The sequence below is a fragment of the Heliangelus exortis genome, chromosome 5 (genome assembly GCF_036169615.1).
Source record: "Heliangelus exortis chromosome 5, bHelExo1.hap1, whole genome shotgun sequence".
NCBI classification, from domain to species: Eukaryota; Metazoa; Chordata; class Aves; order Apodiformes; family Trochilidae; genus Heliangelus; species Heliangelus exortis.
In genome coordinates, this window is record NC_092426.1 from 30,105,211 (window position 1) to 30,129,083 (window position 23,873).

General features: G+C 35.6%; 1 protein-coding gene across 3 annotated transcripts in view; it reads left to right on the forward strand.

The window, feature by feature from the left end:
• CDIN1 (CDAN1 interacting nuclease 1) overlaps window positions 1-23,873 on the forward strand; it is a 120,073-nt gene that overhangs the window by 80,276 nt on the left and 15,924 nt on the right. For 2 of the 3 annotated variants that reach the window (XM_071744312.1, XM_071744308.1), the window contains one exon: window positions 14,322-14,363. The exons of the other annotated variant lie outside the window; for it this stretch is intronic. In XM_071744312.1, coding sequence (XP_071600413.1) covers window positions 14,322-14,363 — 42 coding nt within the window. The remainder of the gene's footprint in view (window positions 1-14,321; window positions 14,364-23,873) is intronic. 3 annotated transcript variants of the gene reach the window in all.

Here is a 23,873-nt window from a genome sequence, read left to right on the forward strand (position 1 = left end):
TTAGTCTTCAAGTGATAGTACTTCTGTTTTTGTCTGCAAATGAAAACATTCTGCATGATGCCAGTCTGTGTTTCTTTAGCATTTCCTTTAGCATTTACTGCCCACCATCTTCAAAAAGTGGTCAGGAAGCCAATTAGAAAGGTACATGTGACTTCTGCCTGAGAAGACAGTTAAGGTTATCAAATTAATTAAAATATTAATAAATTAAAGCATAAATTGTTGATTCCTAACCCCTTATATTGCATTCAAAAGAATGTAAGATAGTGTACCAGCAATCCTAGGGTATTAAAAAACAGCTTTGAGGTACAAAGGTGTAGCTGGTGCTAGCAGAAACTTCTTATACTTTTATGTAAACAATTCCAGCTACCACGTTGCTTATCCAAAGACACATAGGAAAATGGTTTCTCTTTCTAAAAGTCATGGGATGCTCGCAACACAGATGAACCAACATCTGTCCTGGCACTGGGAGAGCATTGCCCCTTATATTATGGTGTTACACTTGCACACTGGAAACAGCTGTATGGACACTTTCAATTTAGGAAGGTATTTGTGGTGGAAAAATTATTATAATATCAACTTCTCTGTCTTAAATAAGTTAAAACTTCAGTATCATCTTCAAGTAGCAATGTGTGTAGAAGTGCCAGAACTGAAATATGAGTATAAAGTTATTAATTGAGGGGTGATTAAGACAGCATGTGATATCCACAGGAGATGTTCAGAGAGCTTTGTAATGGGTACAATAGCAATGATTAGAAGAAGGAATGCCGATCCCTTCATGCATGAAATAGTTTATCCCACTATGGAGCCCAGGAAACTAATAAAGCTTCTGTGGACCCAAGCCACAGAGGCTTATTTTGACTAGATTAAGACATTTTCTAGAAATGCTTGCTTCTTTTTTTTCCTTTTTGTTTCATGTAACTTAAGGAATGGAGACAGTTACATCAGAAAAGTCAAAGAGTTAAAGAATTATTTTAGAGTTACTCTACACAGTGGATCAATTATCCTTGCCCTTAAAAAAAAAAATAACCATGTTTTAAAATATGAAAAAGTTAAACTGACTTTTTTCATTTTTTACAATGAGTGGTATGCCTGTGATTCAGGAGATGTGAGCATAAATGAATTTGATACTGATTGGAAACCTGGAAATAGATCAGCAGAACGTAAAGCAGGAATTGCACATGTCTTAATAACGTCTGTACCTGTTTCTACATGTAGCACATACACGTGGATTACAAACATTTTTATTTTTCAATATACCATTGTAATCTATTCTTTTGCAGAAATGCTGTGTTCTGTTTCTCTGTCTAAAGAATTTTTCAATAAATGTCATACGTATCAAGAGATAATGGGTTCAAGTTGCACCAGGGGAGATTCGGACTGGATATTAGGAAAAATTTTTTCACTGAAGTATTGGAACAGGCTGCCCAGGGAGGTGGTGGAGTTGTTATCCCTGAAGGTATTAAAAAAATGAGTAGATGTGGTGCTTTGGGAGATGGTTTAGTGGTGTAGGACTGATGGTTAGACTCAGTGATGTTGAAGGTCCTTTCCAACCATGATGATTCTATGATTCTATACCTTGGGACAGTAAACAATATATAAACACTTGTTATATTTCTTGTATGTATACTATTTGCTTTTTCTTTCAAAAACAGTAGTTGTCAAAAATTCATCTTACAAATCTATGTTGTTTGTATCAGAACGAAAAAAATAATACTCTGTATAATTTAAAAAGTCAGCAATATGAGTTGCTGGTATTTTCCACTGGATCTGAATACCAGCTTGAATGTTCCGTTTTTAACAAGTAGATGATACTTCTTTTAACAACAATATATAATTCATGAATATTGGGGCCACATAATTGCTTTGTCCCAGAAGAATGTGGGACATTCTTCATGTTTGTCTGCTGACAAACTGAAAACTTGAAAGAAAACTTCATTGGTAGATAGAGGTCTCAGTTTCTGTCCCATGTGCTAAAATTATTAATGAAAAGGAACTTTTCAATGTTAATAAAGTTTGAGAAGAAACTGGAATAGGAACCACTTTGCTGCTTTCCCTCCTTTATTTTAGAATTTGAAGGAAATCGCTATGTGCTGAAATTTAATATGGTCCAGTATTGTCTAGGTTTCATAGGATTTATGAGTCATGAGATAAGTTGGTTTTGTATCTTCAGTTTTCATGGAAAAAAAAACCCTGCAGGCAGCAATCCTTCAATGTTTTGCACATGTTCTCATCTTTTTACCTAAGGCAAATTTGTATCATTCAAAGATTTAAACTAGGTTTGAAGGGGAAAGGGGATAAAACTGGGCCCACTAGAGATGAGCCTAGGGGTGGCATGGTGATGATAGGGGTGAAACTGATAGCTCAGCTCAAGTGCATCAGCACCAATGCGTGCAGCATGGGCAACACACAGGAGGAGCTGGAAACCACTGTGTGGTAAGGCAGCTGTGACGTAGTCACCATCACAGGAACATGGTGGGATGACTCTCATGACTGGAATGCTGCAATGGATGGCTATAAGCTCTTCAGGAAGGATAGACAGGAATGGAGTGGTGGTGAGATGGCTTTATATGTTAGGGAGTGTTTTGATTGCCTAGAGCTTTATGATGATAATGATAAGTTTGAGTGCTTATGGCTAAGGATGAGGGAGAAGGCAAATAAGGAGAATATCCTGTTGGGTGTCTGTTATAGACTGCCCAGAGGTCTCACAGTCTCTAGCTCTTGTTTTGGTGAGGGACTCCAACCTACCAGATGACTCCTGGAAATACAACATAGCAGAGAGGAGACAGGCTAGGAGGTTCTTTGAGTGTGTGGAAGATAACTTCCTGCTACAGCTGGTAAGCACAAGAGTGGGCTGTCCCCATGTGCCTTAAGACAAAATGTTAAGGAAGATGATTGGCCTGGATGAACAGGGAGCTTTTGCTGGAGCTTGGGCATCTCAGGAAGAGTGCAGGGATCTAGTTAGGTTATGTAGAGAAAAAAATAGGAAGGCAAAAGCCCAGCTGGAGCTTGATCTGGCTGGTGGCATAAGTGACTACAAAAGTTTTTTACAAATCAATCAGTAACAAAAAGAGAGCCGGGGACAATCTCCATCCCTTATTGTATGTGGGAGAGACATTACGACCAAGGATGAGGAAAAGGCTGAAATACTTAATGCCCTCTTCGCCTCTGTCTTCATTAGTCAGACCAGCCAGCCCCAGGGTATTCAGCCCCCAGAGCTGGGAGATGAGGCTGGGGAGCAGCACAACCCCCTCAGTAGTCCAGGAGGAAGCGGTTAGCAACCTGCTACAGCACTTGGACAAGTCTGTGGGGCTGGATGTGATCCACCTGAGTATTGAAGGAGCTGACAGAGGAGCTCATCAAGCCTCTCTCCATCATCTACCAACAGTCTTGGTTAACCCGAGAGGCCCCAGATGAGTGGAGGCTTGCCAGCATAGCAACCATCTAAAAGAGGGACCAGGAGGAGCATACAGGGAGCTACAGGCCTGTCAGCCTGACCTCAGTGCCCACAAAAAGAGTGTGCCTGTTGGGAAATGGCGAGGAAAACTCGTGCAACCAATATGGTTGATAAACAAGCTTCGACTTTATTGCGCAGTAACTTTCACTTATATGGTGTTTCTGTGACCAAACCCCCACCACCATACCACAACAGAGTGTTTTATTGGACCCCCTGTGTGTTTACCTGTAGCACAGCGAATCCCTGGTGCAGGTAGCACAGAATTATGGGTTGATCTAACTGGCCCCTCAAACAGGGGGTTGGGCACGGCAAAGGGGTCACACCCCCTACCTTTTCGGGAACATTCAGAACCATTCTCCAACATTCTCCAACATGTGCTGACATGGCAAGTGCAGGACAGTCAAGGGATCATCGTTCTTCAGTTTGGTTAAATACTTATTTTTGTTTTGCAAATATAATTTAGAAAAAAATATTTTTTCTTTCCTTTAAGCAATATGAATTAAGATTACCAATTAAGATGAAAATCGAGCTTTTCTTTTTTAATTTCATCTATGGAGATGTTCTCCTAGTGTTTGAAGTGGCTTTGGAGTGATCCCTGCTCTGTTACACATCATTTCAGTGTTTACTTTGTCCATTGAAACTACACTTAGAAATCTTAATAAAATGAGCTAGAAATTGCTGTAGAACAGAAGACAAACAAAGATACTATAAAGTGTCTTTGTCCTTCAGAGTTTACCATTAAAGAATAAGAGTCAACAAATGTTTACAGTGTGGTGAAGAGAGGCAGTAAGATAATATTGGTCAGCATAATATTCACTGGTCTGAGTAAGATCAGCAGCCTGCTAAAGTTTTCACATGATTTGACATATTAGAGATTTAGAGGAAAATAAGAGATTGCTTTTGTTAATTCTTTTTGAAAATTATTTCCAACTTAAAGAGGCAGTTGGGGATTGAGTGTGGGATTTGACAGTTTGCTGGTGGAGAGAGATGATAAAACTGTGAAAAGCATACAGGTTTACTGGTCTTCCTCTGTGATAGGTCTTCCACTTTCCAGGCACAAAGAAGTTACATGCTTAAATATTCATACAATTTTTTTGTTTCAAAATTGTTTTGGGTGGAGATGAGCAGAGCAGACTGCACTGATCAGGTTCATAGAAAGGTATTTTGCTGCAACAAAGGGAAGAAAAGTGTGTAGGTGAAATGAAAAAGCAGGAAATAAAGAGCCTCTGAAGAAACAATTAGCCAGATTTTAACATGCCTCATATGAGCAGCTCCAGAAAATTTGGAGACCGATGTGAGGGCTGTAGGTGTTTTTAACAGATGAGATGATCACGTTGACCATAATGATTAAGAAAGAGGGATGAGACAAATAAAGAGTGAAAGGCTCCATTTAGCCATGTTGGCAATTATGGAGAGAGAGAAAAAAAAAAAGAAAAAAAAAAAAAGGAAAAGGTTTCAGGATACAGACATTGTCATTTATTTGAACTTTTGTGGAACATACCTGGTGGAAAGTAGGTCTCATCTGTCATTCCATATGTTATTGACTTGTGCACCATGAAAAGGGTGGCTTTGAGAGATCTATGATGATTCTAGGTCCATACATCCTTGTTGTGCCTTTACCAGCTTTTAGATTCTGAATGCACAACACATGCTTATAATTTCTCCTGGATGATCTGGGGTGCTTCATCAGATAGATCCTTTTCAAGCACTCTTGTGATGTTCTCCAGTATATCCTGCAAGATTGTGCCTATAAATGCAAGGCAAATGGGCATTTAGAAGACCTCCTGCAATGCACTGAATCAGTAAGGAGTCAGTAAGGACTCACTAAGGTTGCACTTAAATTAGAGTTTCTAAGATTCTTCTATATAAGATTTAGAGAGGCTAAGCTCAAAGCCCTCAAAAACTCACAATGAAAGCTGTCAAGAGTTCTGGAAAATCCTAAGACATGCAAGTCTAAACCAACCCCCTCAGATCTCAAATACCTAGCAGCAGGAAACCTGCTTTCTGACTGAAGCCTCACAGAAGCATTGGGCCCCTGTTTGTGGCTGTGGAACCCAGACTAAAACAGTGCTTCAGGTCCAGTTGAGGTTTTTGTGTGCTTCTGCTTCTGTTACAATTGATAGTGGCTTTTTAAATTGAAGTCATAGAAATCTGGTGTTTCAGTTGTATAGAAAACCCAGTCAGGTAACAGTTGATGAAAATAATTGGACTGGATACCTTTGTTGATGAGATAGTGTAATGTTCTAATGGTTAATTTAGAGCAACTTTTCTGTTGCATATTCAAACTACAGCGGAGATACCATCCTGAACTGCAAGCTGTTGTTAGTAAATTTATGAACCTGGTGTTTATACCAGGCATAGAAAATGCAAGAGTAGCAAAACCAGACCAACTGTAGCATAATTAGCAGGCAATCATCTTCTCCCTGTGAGAGGTCTGGTCTGCAGATACCAAGTCACTGTGTTTACCATCCTACCTTACAAATATTGGATTTGTTCTTTTCTATATCCCCACAATGTTAATATTAGAAGATCACATTACTTACATTGATAGGGAAGCACTAAAGCTGCCATTTCTGTTCTAGGGATTTTGGTTTTATTCAACTGTTTTTCATCTAAATCGTACTGTTTAACTATTAGGCCTGATGATAGGATGAGCTTTGCAATATTTCAGAGAACAGCTAAGAAAACACTTTCAGATTAAATGAGATAAATCAGAATTTCAGAAATCTATGGAGTATTAAAAAAAAAAAAGTGAAGGCAGTACAAGCAGTTTTGCATCACATCACTGCTATTACTTCTGCTACTTGATCCCTTGACCATTGCATTCATTACATGGACTGCTCAAAAGTTAGGACTCATGGACTTAGTGAATGTTCATTTCTGTATATGGAAAGAATTCTTGTTGTACCGCAGTGCACTCATCTGAATTCTGATGATTTAAAGATCAGTAGTTAGTATGTGATGTTACAGGGCAATGGAAATTCCACTGATCTCATAAAAATCTGTATGAGAACATATCAGGCATAGTCTCAGAGGGACTTAGTATAATGTTTTCATTGTTGCCTGACTAAAAGATGCACCATACCTTTGTTCATCCTTATTAGCACACTCAGGTTTGTATGGTTTCTCAGTTCTTTGGGGGCTTTGATAGATTTTTTCAACTCATTGTGATGCAAATGTATTTGTATTATCAACTCTATGGTTATATTACTACTCTTACCAAGAAGTTCCATTAACTTGTTTTTCAGGTCAAGAACTTACTTTAAATGTTTTTAAAAATGCATATTGGCTCCATTGTGTAGACTCATCACTGTAATTTTTCTCTTGGAGTTTGTAGAACTATTTGCAGCTTTTAAATAGGGATATATTCTTAACGTAATTTAGAGCCTCAGTTCTTCAATTTATTTCTCTAAATTTATACAATGATTATATGATGAGCTTCAGCTGCACGTGTTTTATATTCTGAAAAGTTCATGCCATTAATAGCACGGAATAGCAAAATAACTTGCAAAAATGCATATAGGTCAGCATTCTTAAATAACAACTTAGATCATGTTAAATTATATTATGCAAGTAATGAAAATTAAATAAGGACAAAATTGGGGAAAGGAGAAGGAGGAGAAAATGTTGGGGCAGAGAATGCACACATTCCTGTTTCTATTGTCAACGTGATTTTAAGTCAGTGCTATTACAAAACTTGGAGTGAGTACTCTGGTTTTTGAGAGCAGTCGGTCTCTTTAAATTCAATGCCATTTACTCCTGTGATCAGTATGTTCAGCAGTCTGGTTATTGTACATGTGTTAATCTCTGAAAAGAGGAAGAACTGAGAATTTCTTCAACAGTTACCTATCTCTTCATGTTTTGAAGTGATGCTTTCTGAAGTCCAAGTTTAAGGCTTGTTTTTTTAAATTTTAATAATGATAACACTATGACTTCACACACATTCATTTCAGTATGGAAGCATCAAGAAATGCAGTTTTAATGTGAAAAAAAAATCCCACATTTTTTTTCCACTTTCAAAGTAAAATATTTAACGGAACAAAGACATATAAATTTCACTTATCCTGCAGCCTGTCTGGGATAGAACAATAAATAGTATAGAAAATGATCAAATTTTGTATCATTCTCTAGATTAAATCATTGCTTTGCTTTGCTTGTGTCAGTGGCTCGTAATGTGATCTTTCCTCCTTTGTAACTGTTTGCCAGGCTTGGCTTCAGAAGTACCTGATGTTGTTCTTTAGAGATGTCTGGGAATGTAGTAATGGAAAAGTTCACAAGAAACTTTTTAACACAAAAGATATCATAGGAGCTAATAATGTATGTGCAAACTCTGGGATTGACTGTTCCTCAATGTCAGAACTTTTATTTTAGAAATTAAATTCAACCTGACAGCCTATGTTGCATAAGCAAATTCTAAACTCTTTTAAAACAGTTTAAAACAGTTTAAAAGAGCTATTTAATTGGAAATGCAGTGTCTCGTAAACCACCTGACAAAACATGGTTTCATAAATGCAAATTTTGGTGACATCAAAACCAAAGGAACCATCAAAACTCGAAGGAAAGATGCTTCAGTCACTTCTGCAAACTATGAATACTCAAATGAGAAGTGCCTGTGTGTTACTTTATTTGTGCTTTGTGGAAGACTGGATGTTTCATGCAAAAAATTGCACCATCAAACTTTAAATTTGAAACTTATTAATTTCATAAATCTTATGTGTAACATAAAGGTTATTATGGTAGCATGAACTCATGCATTTTGCAGATACTTAAAGTAATTGTTGTGTAATGAACAGTCTTGACTAATCATCAAAATACTATATGCAAAGTCAGTAAATAAATGTTATGACAATTTGTGGACCCAGTTCAGCATGCAGTGATTGTTTTAAGTTCCTAAGTGAAACTTGAAACCCATGATTCAAGACATTTTTATACATCCAATGGAATTTCCAAATACAGCCATCAGAAGTGCTAGTAGAAATAATGTTACTGAATGGGTCTTTAAAACCTCCTAATATAGAGATACAGTCCCCCCATTGTCATGATCTTTATTACCTAGTGGACACAGCACATGGGGATCTGTGTTTTAATGTATCTGGAGATCTTTAAAAGTGTAGATGAGATGGATAATTATGAAGATGTGGAGATGAACAGAACTGGGGATGGAATAGGAAATTGTAAATAATGTTGAGGTCTAATTTTCTCTCTTCCATTGTGGAGCTGCTGTAAGTTTGGGTGGAAGAGGGTGTCTCAAGATGTGAATTCTCCCTATTGAATCTGGAAGGCTAAAGTGATTTTCTGTTTTAAAATCTGAATTTACAGGAGATATAACTTCAAAGTGAATCAGAGCTATGTTTATCCCCCTTATATGTCAGAGTTTAAGTGCAGTGTTTTATGTATACAGTCATCATGACAGTTAAAAAGGCTATAAAGAAAAGCAATTATATAATTTCTTTAAAGAATTAAGTAGCGCGGGTAAAGGCTTTTAAAAACTACAGAGCAGTTTTAATAATTATATCACCTGAAGTCAAGCTGCAAAATTGTGTCCTAATGATTTGCAATGAGTAATTATCTATAAAGTGATAAGCTTTGAAAGATTTTATGGGAGAGTGAGGGAATTCTTTTGATTTATATTTTTTCCCACACACTATAAAACAACACCCCATCATTTTCTATTTTAGCAGTTTCCACAACTTAAACATTAAATTCTTATTGTTGCTTTCTGGTATATTAGTAGTGTGTGTTTTGCAATTCTAATCTTCACGTTTTTCTTTCTTTATCACTGAAGTAGGCCTTTTGAAGCCAGGGAATTTTTCATAGCAATATTGACAGTGTTCGCATTTGCATGATGACAGCCAAGGAATGGAGCAGTAATTTTTGAAATTGCAGAAGTATTTAGAACACTGATAAAAGCTGAAATATATTTTTGATGGATTGAAGTTAAGCATACATGATTTTTCCTGCTGTCAAAAGGCTCTGAATTTAGTGAATATTTGCCTGCTGTGAGAATGCAAGATTAACATCACAACCATCACCCGGGCACCCAAACCCTGCAATTTAATAGCTTTTTAGGTTCTTTCCTTTTTCTAAACAGCAATTAATCTCATTTTAGTACAATTTTCTCGTTTCTGAAGTCGCTCATTGAATCGCTGTTTTGTTCATATTTGGCTTCAGCTCCTCTGCATAGTCATTAAAGTCCCAATTAATGTCACCTTTAGCTGAAGAGTACTCATTTTTATTGAGAAAATGACAGTTGCTGCCATGAGTAGTGCAGTGTAATATACATTAATTGCCCTGTAACACTGGTAATTACGAGTTTTTCAAGCCTCTCAGTAAACTGTCATGCCTAGACAAGACTGTGCTAAAATAGATTACTCATTAGAGAGACCTGTCCTGTTTTCTGGTGGGTTCTTAGTGTTGGTTTAAAAAAAATCTTGAGTTTGAACAAATAGTTGCCAAAAGCAATTTCCTACAACAACATGTCTGTGTTCAGTTTTTCAGCCATCACTTAAGCCTGCGGTCAGCAAACAGACAGGGTGCTGTGCACTCTAGAGATGTCAAGATTTCAGTGTTTATTTAGGTGGATCACAAGGATCAGCTTAGCAATTAGTAATTCAGTGCTTAATACGGGTGTTATTAAAGCTGATTTTTTCAGTGCTGAGTTTTTAACAAGTAGACCTGGCATTTTAGAGGAGCAAAGTTATCAATACATTATGCCCCAAAAGACTGTAACACAGTACTAAAGACTGTCCAGTGAGTTGGAACTACTAAATCCATTCTCACATAGTTCTTACATAAGAACAGCAGCGATTATGTTGTAGATAATTTGGAATCAAATCTTTCAGGAGCTGTATGGCATTGCAAGATGTATATGGTTTTTGTTTTTTTTTTAATTAGGAAAAAAATACGTGGAGAGAATTAGGTTACTATTCTGATCCCCTCAGAAAATCAGGCTTTATGCTGTATATTGTTAGAAGACCCACCTGCTGATTGACTTGGGATATGTGTATTACGCTGCTTTCTCTTTCTGTCTTTCTTTTCTTTTATGTTTGCTTTTAAGAGTAAAATAGTCTCCTTTAAAGCTCATCGCAGCACAGAACTGAAAAAAGAAAACCTTTGTTTTATCTTTGTTATAACACCTGCTTTAGGCAATCTGCTCTTTCGTGCTCTCTAAATGAATTTTGTCACAGTCTTTCATATTCTCATGTGGTGATGGGCTAATGAAAGTAGATAGTACAATTTGTGCTGACCAGGTAGCAACTGCCAGCTTGCAGCTGAGGATAGTTCAAATAAATAAATAAAATATAGCATTATATCACTGATTTATCCATTACATGACATTAATAGTGAGAAACCTTGGTGTGTTTATCTGTTTGTATTGGTGTGCATTTATCGAATTGTTTATGACAAGACTAATTGGGGTAATTGTAGACACTGAAATTACCTGTCAGCTATATGTAACCACACTCCCTTTCTTTCTGACAAATGATGACAACTGAGGGACCCCGTAGCATTACTCATGATGGCTTTTCGAGTGGTAATAAGGACAATAGGGGCCCTGGCTAATTTGACATGGACAGCCTTCACAACAAGAAGCCAGCTAAATGACTTGTCAGTAGGGGAAAGAAGTCAGAAAAGTAATGGAGTCCCCCATGGCGCTCTGACAGGGAGATGAGGCAATTTCAACGGAAAGTGAAAAGGCTTCAGTTTGTCAAGTATTTAGAACAATCAGAAAACAGCTAGAGGCTGGAACCTGACAATAAATTTGTGAACCATGGTAGCAGTTTCATATAGGTCAGTTATTTCATAATGGCTGTGAAGCTTTCAGAGGTTTCTGCTTTCGTAGCATACTTCACATCAGCCAACTGGTGCTTTGTCACCTTAAATTTGTGCTTCACTTTACACAGTAGGAATAATGGTTAAGGTTACAGAGGAACGGCAGTGGAAGACAGCATGATTTGCAGACACCAATCTGTTGAAAAATAAACAAAAAATTAGATAGTAATAGTGTGATTGCATCCATTACAAGCTAGCCTTGTTAACGTGTTCTTTATGATTTTGGCCTGCACCCTTTTTATGGATGAGTGAAGTACTTTGTTTCTCATGGACAAAACTGATAAAACTTGAACCCCTGTTCCTTTCCTTTCACCCTACTGTACCTATTGAAAATATCTTAAGGCTCATTTCCTGATCTTTCTCTTGAAATGTATTCCAGTTCTACAGTTTTGACAGCTATTGAAAAAGTGACTGATGACACAAAAGTAGAATTTGTGATTCATTTTTTTTAGTGCTCAGCAAAAGATGATGCTCTTAAGATTTTTTTAAGAAACCAAACCTTCAAGCATCAAATACCAGTTCTGCATCCCACTGATAGTAGGTCTTTTAATCTGTGGTTTCAGGAGTCTATTAGGTTTTGTGGTGGGTTGTGGGTTTTTTTAACATCAACAATTCTTACCTATTTGCTTTGAGATAAAAAGTCAAAGGATGATTAAAGCATCACTTGAGTAATTCACAATGCTTCTGATTTCCTTAAAAGTGTTTAAGGATTGAGCACAGATTTAGCGAGGAGTATCAACTTGTCCTTTATGGCAGTGATTGTTTTGTTAGAAAATAGGATTGAATATATTAATTCTAATGTTTTACTTAAGGCCTGATTCCTTCATTTTACCAAATGTCCCATTTCTTGCAGATTTAAAACTAGTTCAGCAACTGTTTGCTTGAGAACTGTGTGGATTCTAGCTTTTTAAATAAGTGCTTCAAGATGTCTCATTGCATGACCAACACGTGCCTTGACCTGGTCTTACTAAATTTAGTTATATAAACATTTTCTCCCCCCCTCCTTCTTGCTCATTTAAATGTATGGAATAAGTTTTCTCTCTTCTTTAAAGATCTTAGAATAGAAATTTTCTTTGCCATATTTAAAAAGGATACTTTGTTGATATGAAAACTGCTCCTCCACCTCCACCCATCACCCATACTTTGTTTTTTTTTTTTTTTTTTTAATTTTTTAGACTCTTTGAGTCTTATCACCTAGATTTGAATGAATCTTAATTTAGGCCAGACAGGAATTTATCCCTTGATTTCTAATACCTGAACATTTCAGAACTATGCTGTAGTGGTTTTGTTGGGGAAAAATCTTGAAAAAATTGCAGGAGCTTGTCATTCTGAAAGATGGGCCATTGAGCTCAAGGTTATAAATGCAGTTCCCCTGTCGAAAAAAAAAAAAAAAAAAAAAAAAAGGCAAAAAGCCACAACATTGAGGTGATCATTTCATTTAAACATGGTATGTCCTCACCTGAGTTTTCTTCAAATATTCTACCTTGTAGTTTTCTAAGATGTTTCTCCAGCAGGTCTAAACAAATTACCAACATATGCCAACAAGGCCCCAGGTCTCTTGTTCTCTGAATAATGCAAGATCTTACCTTTTTTTGTCAGAAATAGAACTTTGGAGGTGTTTGCATTCAAGTGCCCCTCAGAGCTGTACACGATTAGGATTGTTTGAACAATGAGATGGAGAATTGCTCAAGAACATGCTGTGTTTTGGCCATACTCTCCTCCATTCCTCGTGGAATCACAGTGGTGTGAATGGGGCAGAACCAGCCTCATCAGGCTCTTTGGTGCAGCTGTCACTGAGGTTTGCTTCAGTGTCACTCATGCATATAATTGTTTTATTGCTAGTAATTGCCTTCAGTATCTCCACTGACTTCGTTAGTTTATATTATCTCATCCCAGCTTTGCAAGAGATCTTCTAAGGATGAAGATTGGTTTTTATCACCTCTTCTTTCTCCCTACCTCAACACACCCTAATGTGTTTTGGTGCTTAAAGTACTGATATCCAGAGCTTGATCAAAATGGGAAGCCAGTTTAGCCTCTTTTCACTCCCTGTGCTCTGCAGCCCAGCTGTATGACTCCTGCTCAAGTCAACAGTGGAATTTACGTGGCTGACATGCTACATTTATTTTTTTACTTTCCTGATGCATTTAAATCAAAATAACATTGTTATTAATTACTAAATGCAAAATCATTTGAAAAGAGCCAATGTAAAAATTATAGGTGGGAAATTAATTCATAGCTAAAAATGGACAAATTCAAACCTGGCAAAGGAAATGCAGGCATGGCCCACAGTCTTCTTAACACATGCCATGTGAATCCTTGGTGTTGTCTTGTAGCTCACTATTTTGTTTGGAAGCTGTATTTTTCCTGTTGATAAAAGATCGTTTGTTGTCATAGTCTTACTCATTTTGTTCTTGAGAAATAGTAACATAATAGAAATCAATAACCTACAGGAAGACAAAAAAGGGAATGAAAACTAATTTTTCAGTGTTAAGGAAAATGTCTTAAAGAAAGGTAACTTTATATTTTAAAGTATCTTAAATGGGTAGTATTTCAGTGGTATCATGAGTTTGGGAGACTTTCACAGTGTTTTGGCAGTCTTCTAATGATGCTTTTTGAAAATTGTCCCTCATAATACCTTTTATGTCTTTCCTTCTGTAAGAGATTTCATTACTAAGTTCAGTTGAGGAGGGACTTTCAGTTTGTTTTTTATTTATTGCAGAAGATATTAGAGCTTTGGAGAACTGACAGAAGTTATGCCTTGTGGCAAGAAGTATCTGGGAAAGAATAAAGACAATTTTGTTCTGATTGAGGAAATAGGAGAGTATTTCTTTATGCAATGGTTTAATTTAACTAGACGTTTATAAAAATCACAGGCTTAAAAAAAATCATCACAAGATATTCCATATAAAAGTTTTATCTAATCCTAACTGAATAATAACTTCAGCAGCTTGAATTCAATTAAGGCCTTTTTTTGCTGTGTAATGCTAACTGCCCTTTCTGTGTCCCTGCATATTTATTTCATTTATTTTTTGAGATGTTATTACAAGGAAGCAGTCACTGCCAGTGTCACTAGCAGGTATAACTACATGATTAAAAATCTGTAGAATGTAGGTTGAAATATGAGTACCTTTATACAGAGGAGTAAATATATTTTTATATGATTAAACTACTTATAGCCAGGACTTTTAGTGTTGGCATGGCATGAGATTAATCTGGTTAAATGATGGCATGGCATGTGTGAAAAGTCTATCCTAGTTACTCTATGTACTGTTAATATATCATTCCAGCATATGGCAAAGCTTGTTATCCTAATAATTGGAAATAATCAATAAGGAAACTATTGGAAATAATCAACTACATTTAGGAATGTTATTGATGATCAAAATGCCATTTGCTGGTTTTATAGCTTTTTATTGTATTTAGATTGTAATTTAACTACCTTCTAATTAGTTTTAACTTAGCTCAATTGGAAGTAGTAAAACCTATTTATCTAATAAGTGACACATGTCATAAAGAAACATACAACTTCCTTGTTTCCTGTAGGTCAGTCATCCATGAACTAATTAACTGAATTTTTGTTTCCCTACTTTTTGGAAGAAAAGCAATACAATTGAATTTGTTCTTTTCCCCCTTCCCAAAGCAAAACACTGGAACAAGCTTTTCTTTTCCCCTAACTGCATTCTTAACTGTTAAAATATCCTAAAGCACTCCATCACGTTGCATTTTAATTTCCAAGCTACATGTTTTATTAGTGAAGTGCACATGTTACTGATTTGGGCAGAAAGTTCTCAGTCTGTTTAGCAGAACACCAGCCTGGCATGAACAAGGTCCTGGCTAGGTCAAAGGCCCAGAGTTGACATCTTTCTTAAATCTTACTTTTGTGGAAACTAGAAGTGCAGGTCAGGGCAGCTCACTGATGGCATTGCCTCTTACAACCACTGATTAGATTAGCTCAACATTTATCAACTGCACAGAGACTAACACTTAACCTTTTAACTCAAGAGTTTTGATGTATCCTTATTTTTTAATGAGGACGTTATTGTCCCAAAGTGTTCCTTAAAGCTTTAGTGCAGTTTTTTGCTCCCATTTAGCTGACTAACAGGCTTTATATGGTTTGTAATTCAGTGTGGTGTTTGTGCTTTGCCTTCAGGGCAAAAATTGAGTAATTTTGCTCCAGAACAACTTACTCTAGATGTTATTGTTGCATCTGTTCAGTTCTAAGATTTTTCTTGTATCTGTTTCATTCACCTAGATTTCAAGATTGAATTTATAGCTAGCTTGAGTCCTAGATGGTTTTTATCCTAAGTCATTAACTGAGAAATACTTACAATTGCAGCTTCTTAGAAAAGATGCAGTAACTTAATACTTTGGATTTACCTAATTATCTGTTACTCATTCTGTGCATGGAATGTAATCACATGAGCTTTGAAAACTAATTCATATCTCTACAGGGAGCAAAGTTGCCCATGATTCAGGCTGGATTCAAGGTTTTCCTTCTCTGATTGAATTTGGGGCCTAAAAGGGATACATTCTGTCAGTTACAAGTGTGGTCATCATAAAACACTGCAAAAAATAACATTGCCAGAGACCTACAGCAATCCTCAACTAACAAACTTGTTGGAAGAGTTGCAGCCTTTGCTAGGAGAAACCAGTAGTAGGAAGGGAATAAAATACTGGGACTATGGCAAATAAAAGATTGTGCAATTTCTACATAATCAGCAGCAAATTCTCAATGCTATACTGAGGGGAGACCCAGGTAGCTGGGGACTGGAGTCACTACAGACCTAAATTGGGGTCTTCCAAGTCTCAGGAGTGGCTGGAACAGATGCAACAGTGGCAAACCATGGCCTAACACTCTAGGGTATCAACAAACTGGATAAAAGGAAAACTGAAATGACATTGTATTCCCTAGAAAAGTATCTAGAAATAGTATATCAACAAGAGGAAATAAAAGTCACAGAGGAAATAGGTCATAGATCAAAAACTTCTTCCATACTTCTTTACTTGAGAATGTTTCCATGAAATAGTAGTACTAACTATTGTCTGCTAAAATTTAGTTTTGTGAATCCTTACAGCCAGATATTTCACTGTGAGTTCACTATGAGCATCTCTTACTGCCCCTGGCTTCCACGTGTTACTTTTTATTGCAAAGGTCAGTTAGATACAGATTTCCTTAGGACCTGAGCATCAAGAGTCAGAATTAGGGATGAGAGACTTGATTAGCAAATGGATGTGTGTGACCACATTTATGTATCACCTACTGAAAATGCACTGAGAGAAATAAAAATATCATTGGTGGGCTAGAATAATATCTGCTTCTTCTCCTAGTTAAGAACTATAAAAAAATCCATGCCCTAACTCCAGCCTGGACATTCCATGGCAAACCACCATATCCATACCTGCATAAGCAAAATGTTCTTATTATGGTGCTATTAGTAAAAATAGTGCTTTTAGAGCAGGATTCCAACATCTGGGGGTGGAAGGGTAGCCTGACAGCAGTAACTGAACAGATCAAGACACAACTTAATACCAAACATAAAAGTTTCATTAATGTGGAAGAGAAAAAGCAGAAGAGGGACTTAGGTTTTTATTACTGAATCTCATGTTATCTAGTCATGTGTCTACAATTTATTTTCCTGCTTAAATTAACCCTTTGATATAACCAGATGACTTCAAAAATTAGGTCCCATTTTCTATTAGTCATGTTACTTAAGCAAACATTTTTTCCTAGAAACATTGTTTCCTAAAATTTAATTATACGCTTTTTAGAAAATGTTTAGACTTAACACTTACTTCAGTTTCACTGCAGACTACAAAGCAAATTTGAATATCATTTATTATTTTTGATAGTGGGTATTGTTAGCAAGTAAAATGTAAAACAGACAACACTTTTAGGTTTAGTCAAACTGTGGCAAGTGGAAATTATTATACTGCATTCTGAATAAATTGAAATAGTTTTAAACTGCCAAGATCCTGGAAATAATGATCTTTTTCTTGGAAAAACAATTCAATATGATGAAATCTGGGTTTAAAATGCATGGCTGTTTTCTGTAGTTAACCGCAAGTGGTGGAATTTCATTGTTGTAACTGGAGCTTTCTAGTTTAAGTCCAAAACACAAAGTAATTGTAAAAAATCATTACAATAATAATTGGCTTTTATAAACTAACATTTCATCACACTGTAAGAAAACAAGAGAAATTTACAGTGTTTTAAATGTGTTATACTCATTCCGAAAAAATGGGTTTGGTTGAGTGTCTTGATATACTAAAGGAGCTGTTGCATACTTCTCAGCACTACCCCTTGGCATCTTTTTTTTTTTTTTTTTTTTTTTTTTTAATATTTTAAAGCTGGTAAGTTGTTGTCAGATTTATATAATATCATATATTCTGTAGCTTCACAGAACCCACAAAAATTGTAACAATAAGTGCAGTATTTTACCACTCTGCATTACATCAACATAGTTTTTAAGGTTGTCTTCATAGGACAACCATCTTAATTTTATTTTCACTAGAAAGCACAATGGGCATGTGTTTAATTCCAGGTGAATATATTTTAGATGGTTCTAGAATGAGCGTGTGCTAAAACGTGTGTGGAGTTGGAGTCTCTTCATATACATCAGTATTTGTGGATAACCAGCATGATAAGGTTGGAACTTTCAGAGATTCAGAGGTTGAAAACATTTCATATTTCAGTCTTTTAGCTTGTATACTAACCTATCCTGCCAAAAGAGGTGAATTTTTGTACCAATGAAGTGTACCAAGCCTCAAACCAGACTTCTCTTAATGTTTACTGAATTTTGTTTGAATATACATGATTTAAAAGATACTGAAGAGTCCTATACATTCCTCCTTAAAGGAACTAAATTATTACCCTGCAAATTAAGCACTTTTGTTGCACAGTGACTTTAAGGAGAGGAAAAAAAAAAAGTGCAGTCTGCAGTACATCACATCTAAGTTGTCTTAATACATTCAAGAGTAAGTGGGCTAAATATGAGCAAACACATTTGTTTTTTCTAGGTACATCAGATGTTAAACATCTAGGAGAAAGCTATTTAAGCTCAAAGATAGTAATAGCACACAAAAAACCCATTGATAAAATTAAAAGTTTTGCCTAGGAGAATAGTAAACTTCCAAACTAGTTTTCCAAACTGATTAGTGAAAGAAAAAACAATTTTGCAATGAATTTCAGTCAGTGTATAAAAGTAAAGGGCGGTTGTTGGAGTTTTTTTTCCAAACTGTAATATAGTACAAAAATACCATTTTAACAGTGCTTTCTGTATTTTTTTAATCTCAAATGTCAGACATTCAGAAAATGCACAGCTTTCTCTTTAATCCAGATCAGTATCTTGCTCAATTTAGTTTGTCCTGTAATAAAAGTTGTGTTGCAGTAATCATGCTGATTTTGCACATATGAAATCAACTCCTACACTGAAGTTGTATGATCTCTTTGGTTTACAAAACTAATTTTAAAATCCTTCAAAACAAATATTTTGTATTCCTTTTATGCATTTTATTGAAGTCCTGATGAAATATTATTAAAAAAAAGAAAGCATTCACCCTCATGGAATTTAGATAAATCTCATAAAACTATAATTAAAAGTAGTCACACTTCTCTGAAAAGGGCAAATTTTTCCTCTATTTCCCATACATTTCCATAATCAATTTCTTAAATTTATGCTTAATTTTTATTGGGGAGGGGAGGGAGGGTGAGGGAAATCAAGCCTTATTTCTTTTAACACAGATTTCACAGAAAGTAAAATTTATGGATTAAAAAGCAGGAGTGGTGCACAGAGGCACAGAGTTAGTTGTAAAGCTACTCAAGTCTTTTTACAAATAATTTATAGGGGACTTGAAGTTAATAAACACAACAGTGAAGTGCAAAATAAATTTTGAGTTGAAGTTGTCTTGATGAAAATGTTTCTTGTTATGAAGCTTACCCCCAGTTTCATGGTGGGGTTTTGGTTTGTTTTTTATTTGTCTGATTTCAACTTTTGGGGTTTGGGTTGGTTCAGTATGTAGATCAGCCTCGTGTTCCTGGAAGTGCAGAAGTGGATAGCATCATTCATGGAAAACAAGCTACTACTAATAGTAATTTTTTGGTGTCTTCTAATGTTTCACATTGGCTGAACCATTAGAGCTCAGCCATTAAAGCAGACCTCTCAGAAGACATATGCATGTCTGAGGCTATTAACAAAGATAAACATATAGTAAAAATCTGAAAAGCTTTATCAGATGATAGTGGAGTTAAATTCATTTATGCCGAAACATTCCTTTGGTTATCAGATATCAAAATGACCTGTTTCTTTGATTTCTTACAGTGTGTTTCTCTCCTTTATTTAAAAATAATCATTGTCACTCCAGAAAAATTGTTTAGATATTTTTTGTTGGCTGCTAGGGGTGTTTTTGGATGGAGAACAAAGTTTTCAGAAATTTCAACATTGCTGCTACAAAAGTCAAAGTGAAATGTCTGCTACAGTTCATCAAAGAATATATTAATTATTTGGGTGAACTTGGAGTGTTTTCCTTCATGTAATTTTTAATAAAACAGAAACAACTGCAGTCCTGCAATGCACTATATTTAATGTGCATGGCTGTTGTGGCTCTGGAGGATCATATCTCCACTTACTTTTTTATAGTACTTAATTAGGGTTGGGTTAATGTTCTAAAATGTTAAAAGAAAGGAAGGGGTGTTAGTGATTAGTACCATTTAATGATTAAAATATGTTTCAGCAAACTAAAATGAAAAATCTGTTCTTCAAATATTTCAAATGTTTCATTTTTATTTTTTAAATTACTAAATTTTAAATTGCTAAACCAAAACATGGCTGAGTTCTTTGTTGTGGTAGTATCTGCATGAAAACTCTTTATTTTTATTCTGATGGTAAATAGAATGCTAAGGGTTCAGTTCCAGATTTTGCTCAGCCAAACAGTGGTACTGTTTGCATCCTGTGGTACAGAGCATCCTGTGATGCTCTTCTGGTGTTTGTACAGTTGGGAATAGCAAATGGAAAAATAACTTCCTGGTTCCGAGCTAACTTCTGGGAGTATTCCATTTACAGCATGGTTTTATAAGGAAAATTGCTGTTTACTAGAGATCCATCTGAGATCACCGAGTCACTTGTAACAGCACCTTCAAAGAATCCATACATATCTATCCATGACTTTTTAATAGGAAAGACCAATAGTCCTTTGATGTGACTAGCAACTGGCAACTGCATTTTTTTGTTTTACTTTGAAATCAGCTTTTTTCTGGCTTTCATTGAATTTCTGGGAGTGCAGAGCAAAGAACCAACTATTACCTACCATTAAATCCAGTACTGATAAGTCAGTCATCCATTGCAAATATAATTCATTGTCACCTATTATTAAATAATTCTATACCACCCTGTTTGCATCTCATCCTGTTTCTTTTATTGATGTCAAATTGTGATATAAAAGACAAATGGAGCTGCTGATCAATGACTAAGATACTGATGTAATCACAATAGCACAAAAATGGAGGAGCCATTAAGTACAGATAATAATGTTTGCTAGAGATCAAAAAATACCTGACTGTGACATGTTTTAGTGTTGAAAGATTTCTGTGCACCTGTTTACCTGCCATTCATGTAAGAGAATCATGAATGAGCTGGAATGCTCCAAGACAGGGGTAAAAATTAGAAGTAGCAAAAGAATTGAAATTCAAGAAGACAGTAAGTTGTTGTTCATTAATCTTCTTTCTTCATTTTGAACTCAAGCAAAAATTTCCTTGTCACCATGTTGACCACCTTGCTTTTTCATATTGCATCCTGTGAAATCTTTACCTTAATGGGCTGAGCATTATTTATGATACATTTTTGTATTTGGAAAGTCCCTATCATACAGTCCAAAGGCTGTAACTCTTGATTGAATGGTCAATATTTCTTTATTTGTGTTTTAGTGAAGTAATCAAAGCCATTTTCCATCCCACATCTTTTGAAAAAGACCACATGTATAAACAGTTTTGTGTAATGTATGTATGTTTGTGCCAAATGTCCTTAATGTTAGGCATTCTTTTTTTAAGATACTGTCTATTGTAATGGTTTTATATTAAACCTACGGAGACCAGGAATTCTGAATTATTGGCCTATGCTTAATACACTCAGTAAATTATTATATCTAGGCACATAATGGCAAGTAAAGATTTTGAGTCTGATCTCTGAATTTCCTTGTATCTGTGGGTTTGCCAGACCTTTAATACACTAAAGCAGGGGGCTAAGGGGCTGTGGTTTAATATGAACTAATGCACATGGCAGGGCTTTTACATTAGTGCTGTTTCTTTCAATGCATTATAGTGAAATTGTATTTTAAAACCAGGCAAACTATCGATGCTTTTATTGAATGGAATAATTTATTATAGAAACATTTTAGTCTGTTGACATTTCATCATCAAATAACAGTAAACATAATACACATTTCCTATAAGACCATTCTTGAGAGCCAAATATTTACCCTTTGCTTATTGTAAAGGGTAATCGTAATAATTAGTCTTTGGGCAAGATTTAAAAAAATGTTTAAATATGATCTTTGAAACATAAAGTAGTAAGTCCAAAATATCAAAAAAAAGCTTGCTTACTATTTCCAATTGATTTTTTTTAAAACTGGTATTTAATTTTGCAACTCATGGATTGTTTTTCTTTTTAGTCACTGGAAAAGTGAAACTGTCAAACTCAAATATTAATAAAATTAATAACTTCATATTTGAACTTACCTATCTCATAGTACATTAAAACTGTTGAATATGTTTCTCTTCTTTATGGAAAAATCTTAAGATTAGATAGTATTTCACTTAGCTCTATATACAAAGTCAGAAAAGGTGACTGCTTGCTCCTCATATAACTTTTCTTAGACTATTTGTTTTTCTGAAACTAAGCAATAATTTAGATATCATCATTTAGTATCTGCTTATTTATCTTATTTATCTGCTGTTGGGAACTGCTGAATGAGGACTGTGACTTAACTCTGCTTTTTATAACAATTTTTTTTTCATTTTTTATTTTAATTTTTGTCCAGATGTTTCACACCACATCTGCTTCACATATTTTTTTACACTTTTGTCTTCACAAAGACTAAATCCACTCTGACAGTATATTCTATAAACTTTTTTCATCTCTCACGGCTCTTAATTTTTGTTTTAGTATTCTTAAACCATGTTATATGAAAAGGATTCTTACTAGAAGCAGTGGAAGTGGAAGTAGATAGAGGTAGTTCTTCACACTTTGAATCTAATTTCTGACACTTCATGGCTCATCCTTACAGTAAATATTTTCATTCTGTAAGTGACTGGGCAGGGAAGACAAAGGAGTTGAGTGTACAGTCTGGTTTGTTTTTTTCTAGAGAAGTGCCCTCTTTTTTTTTTGCTCATTCAGTTGGTAGGTGACTGTAAAGAAAATTACCACTGTGTGTGTCTCTGTAATTCAGTTTTAGACATCCTGAAGCATAAATTCACTAGCTATACAAGCACGAAGTTAAGAACTGTAATAAAGTGTGTGCATAAAATGAGGTTTTTGCTGTCACATTTGATTCAGCTGCTATTGCTTTGTTCAGTTTTACTGTTAAGTTAAGCTCTATTTGTAAGCAAAAATGTTCAGCCTTGCCCAGCCTTTTTACTGTGGGCAGGTTTGCTGGAGGTGGCAGGCATGGTGTTCTGCTCCATGAGCAGTCAGCTCACTTGTCGTGCTTACTTCTGCCAGAAAGTTGTTTTACAGATAAAAATTCTCTGCTGAGATTTTCAGTCACTTCCCATGAGATTTGCTCTGTACTTTATGAACTGCAGCATCCACACTGAGTTCACTTGTCCAAGGCAGGTCAGGGATGAGGAGGTGGTCTCCTGGTCTCAGGAACCTTTTATGAACGATGTACATTACAACCTTGACCTTAAGAGGAATCCAGAAATCATTAAAAAATGATTTACACTGTTTGATCACAAAACAGTGTGTGACTGGCATAGGTATTGCTTACAGAGAATAAAACATTCTTTCCTTGAAAGATGGGGAAGGGAACTGGTGTGGGACCTAATAATCAGATTTCTGAGGTTTTGTGGTTATTTACAGGTCTCTCTACATATATTTGATCACTTTGCTCTAGGCTTGAGGATTAGGCAAGAATAACCTGGATAACATTGAACCAGAAGAGCTTGAGGTTATGTGTATGATATTAGAAATAATAATTAGAAAAGTTAGATATACCTCTTCAATTAGAAAAGTTTGTTTGTCTGTATGTATTTGTGTTCCAAGCCTAGAGAACCATTTCAATTTGAAGATGTAATCTTTGAAAAAAATCAGACAATCCATTATTATTTATGAAAATTACATTATTAAGATGGGGGGTGGGGGGTGTGGAGAGAGAAGGAGCAAATAAACAATGGTTAAGATACTGCTTATTTGAAAGTGAGATTCCTTTTCATCTTACCTTTTTTAAAATTCTCTATCTTCCTGCATTCTGAATTACTTCCTCTTATCCCATTTTATAAATATACATTGTCTTACACAGGCATTTTTATACAGGCATTTGTTCCTTAGGTAGGGAGGAAACATTTGGCTCTCCACTGAATTTTGTTGGCGTTGGT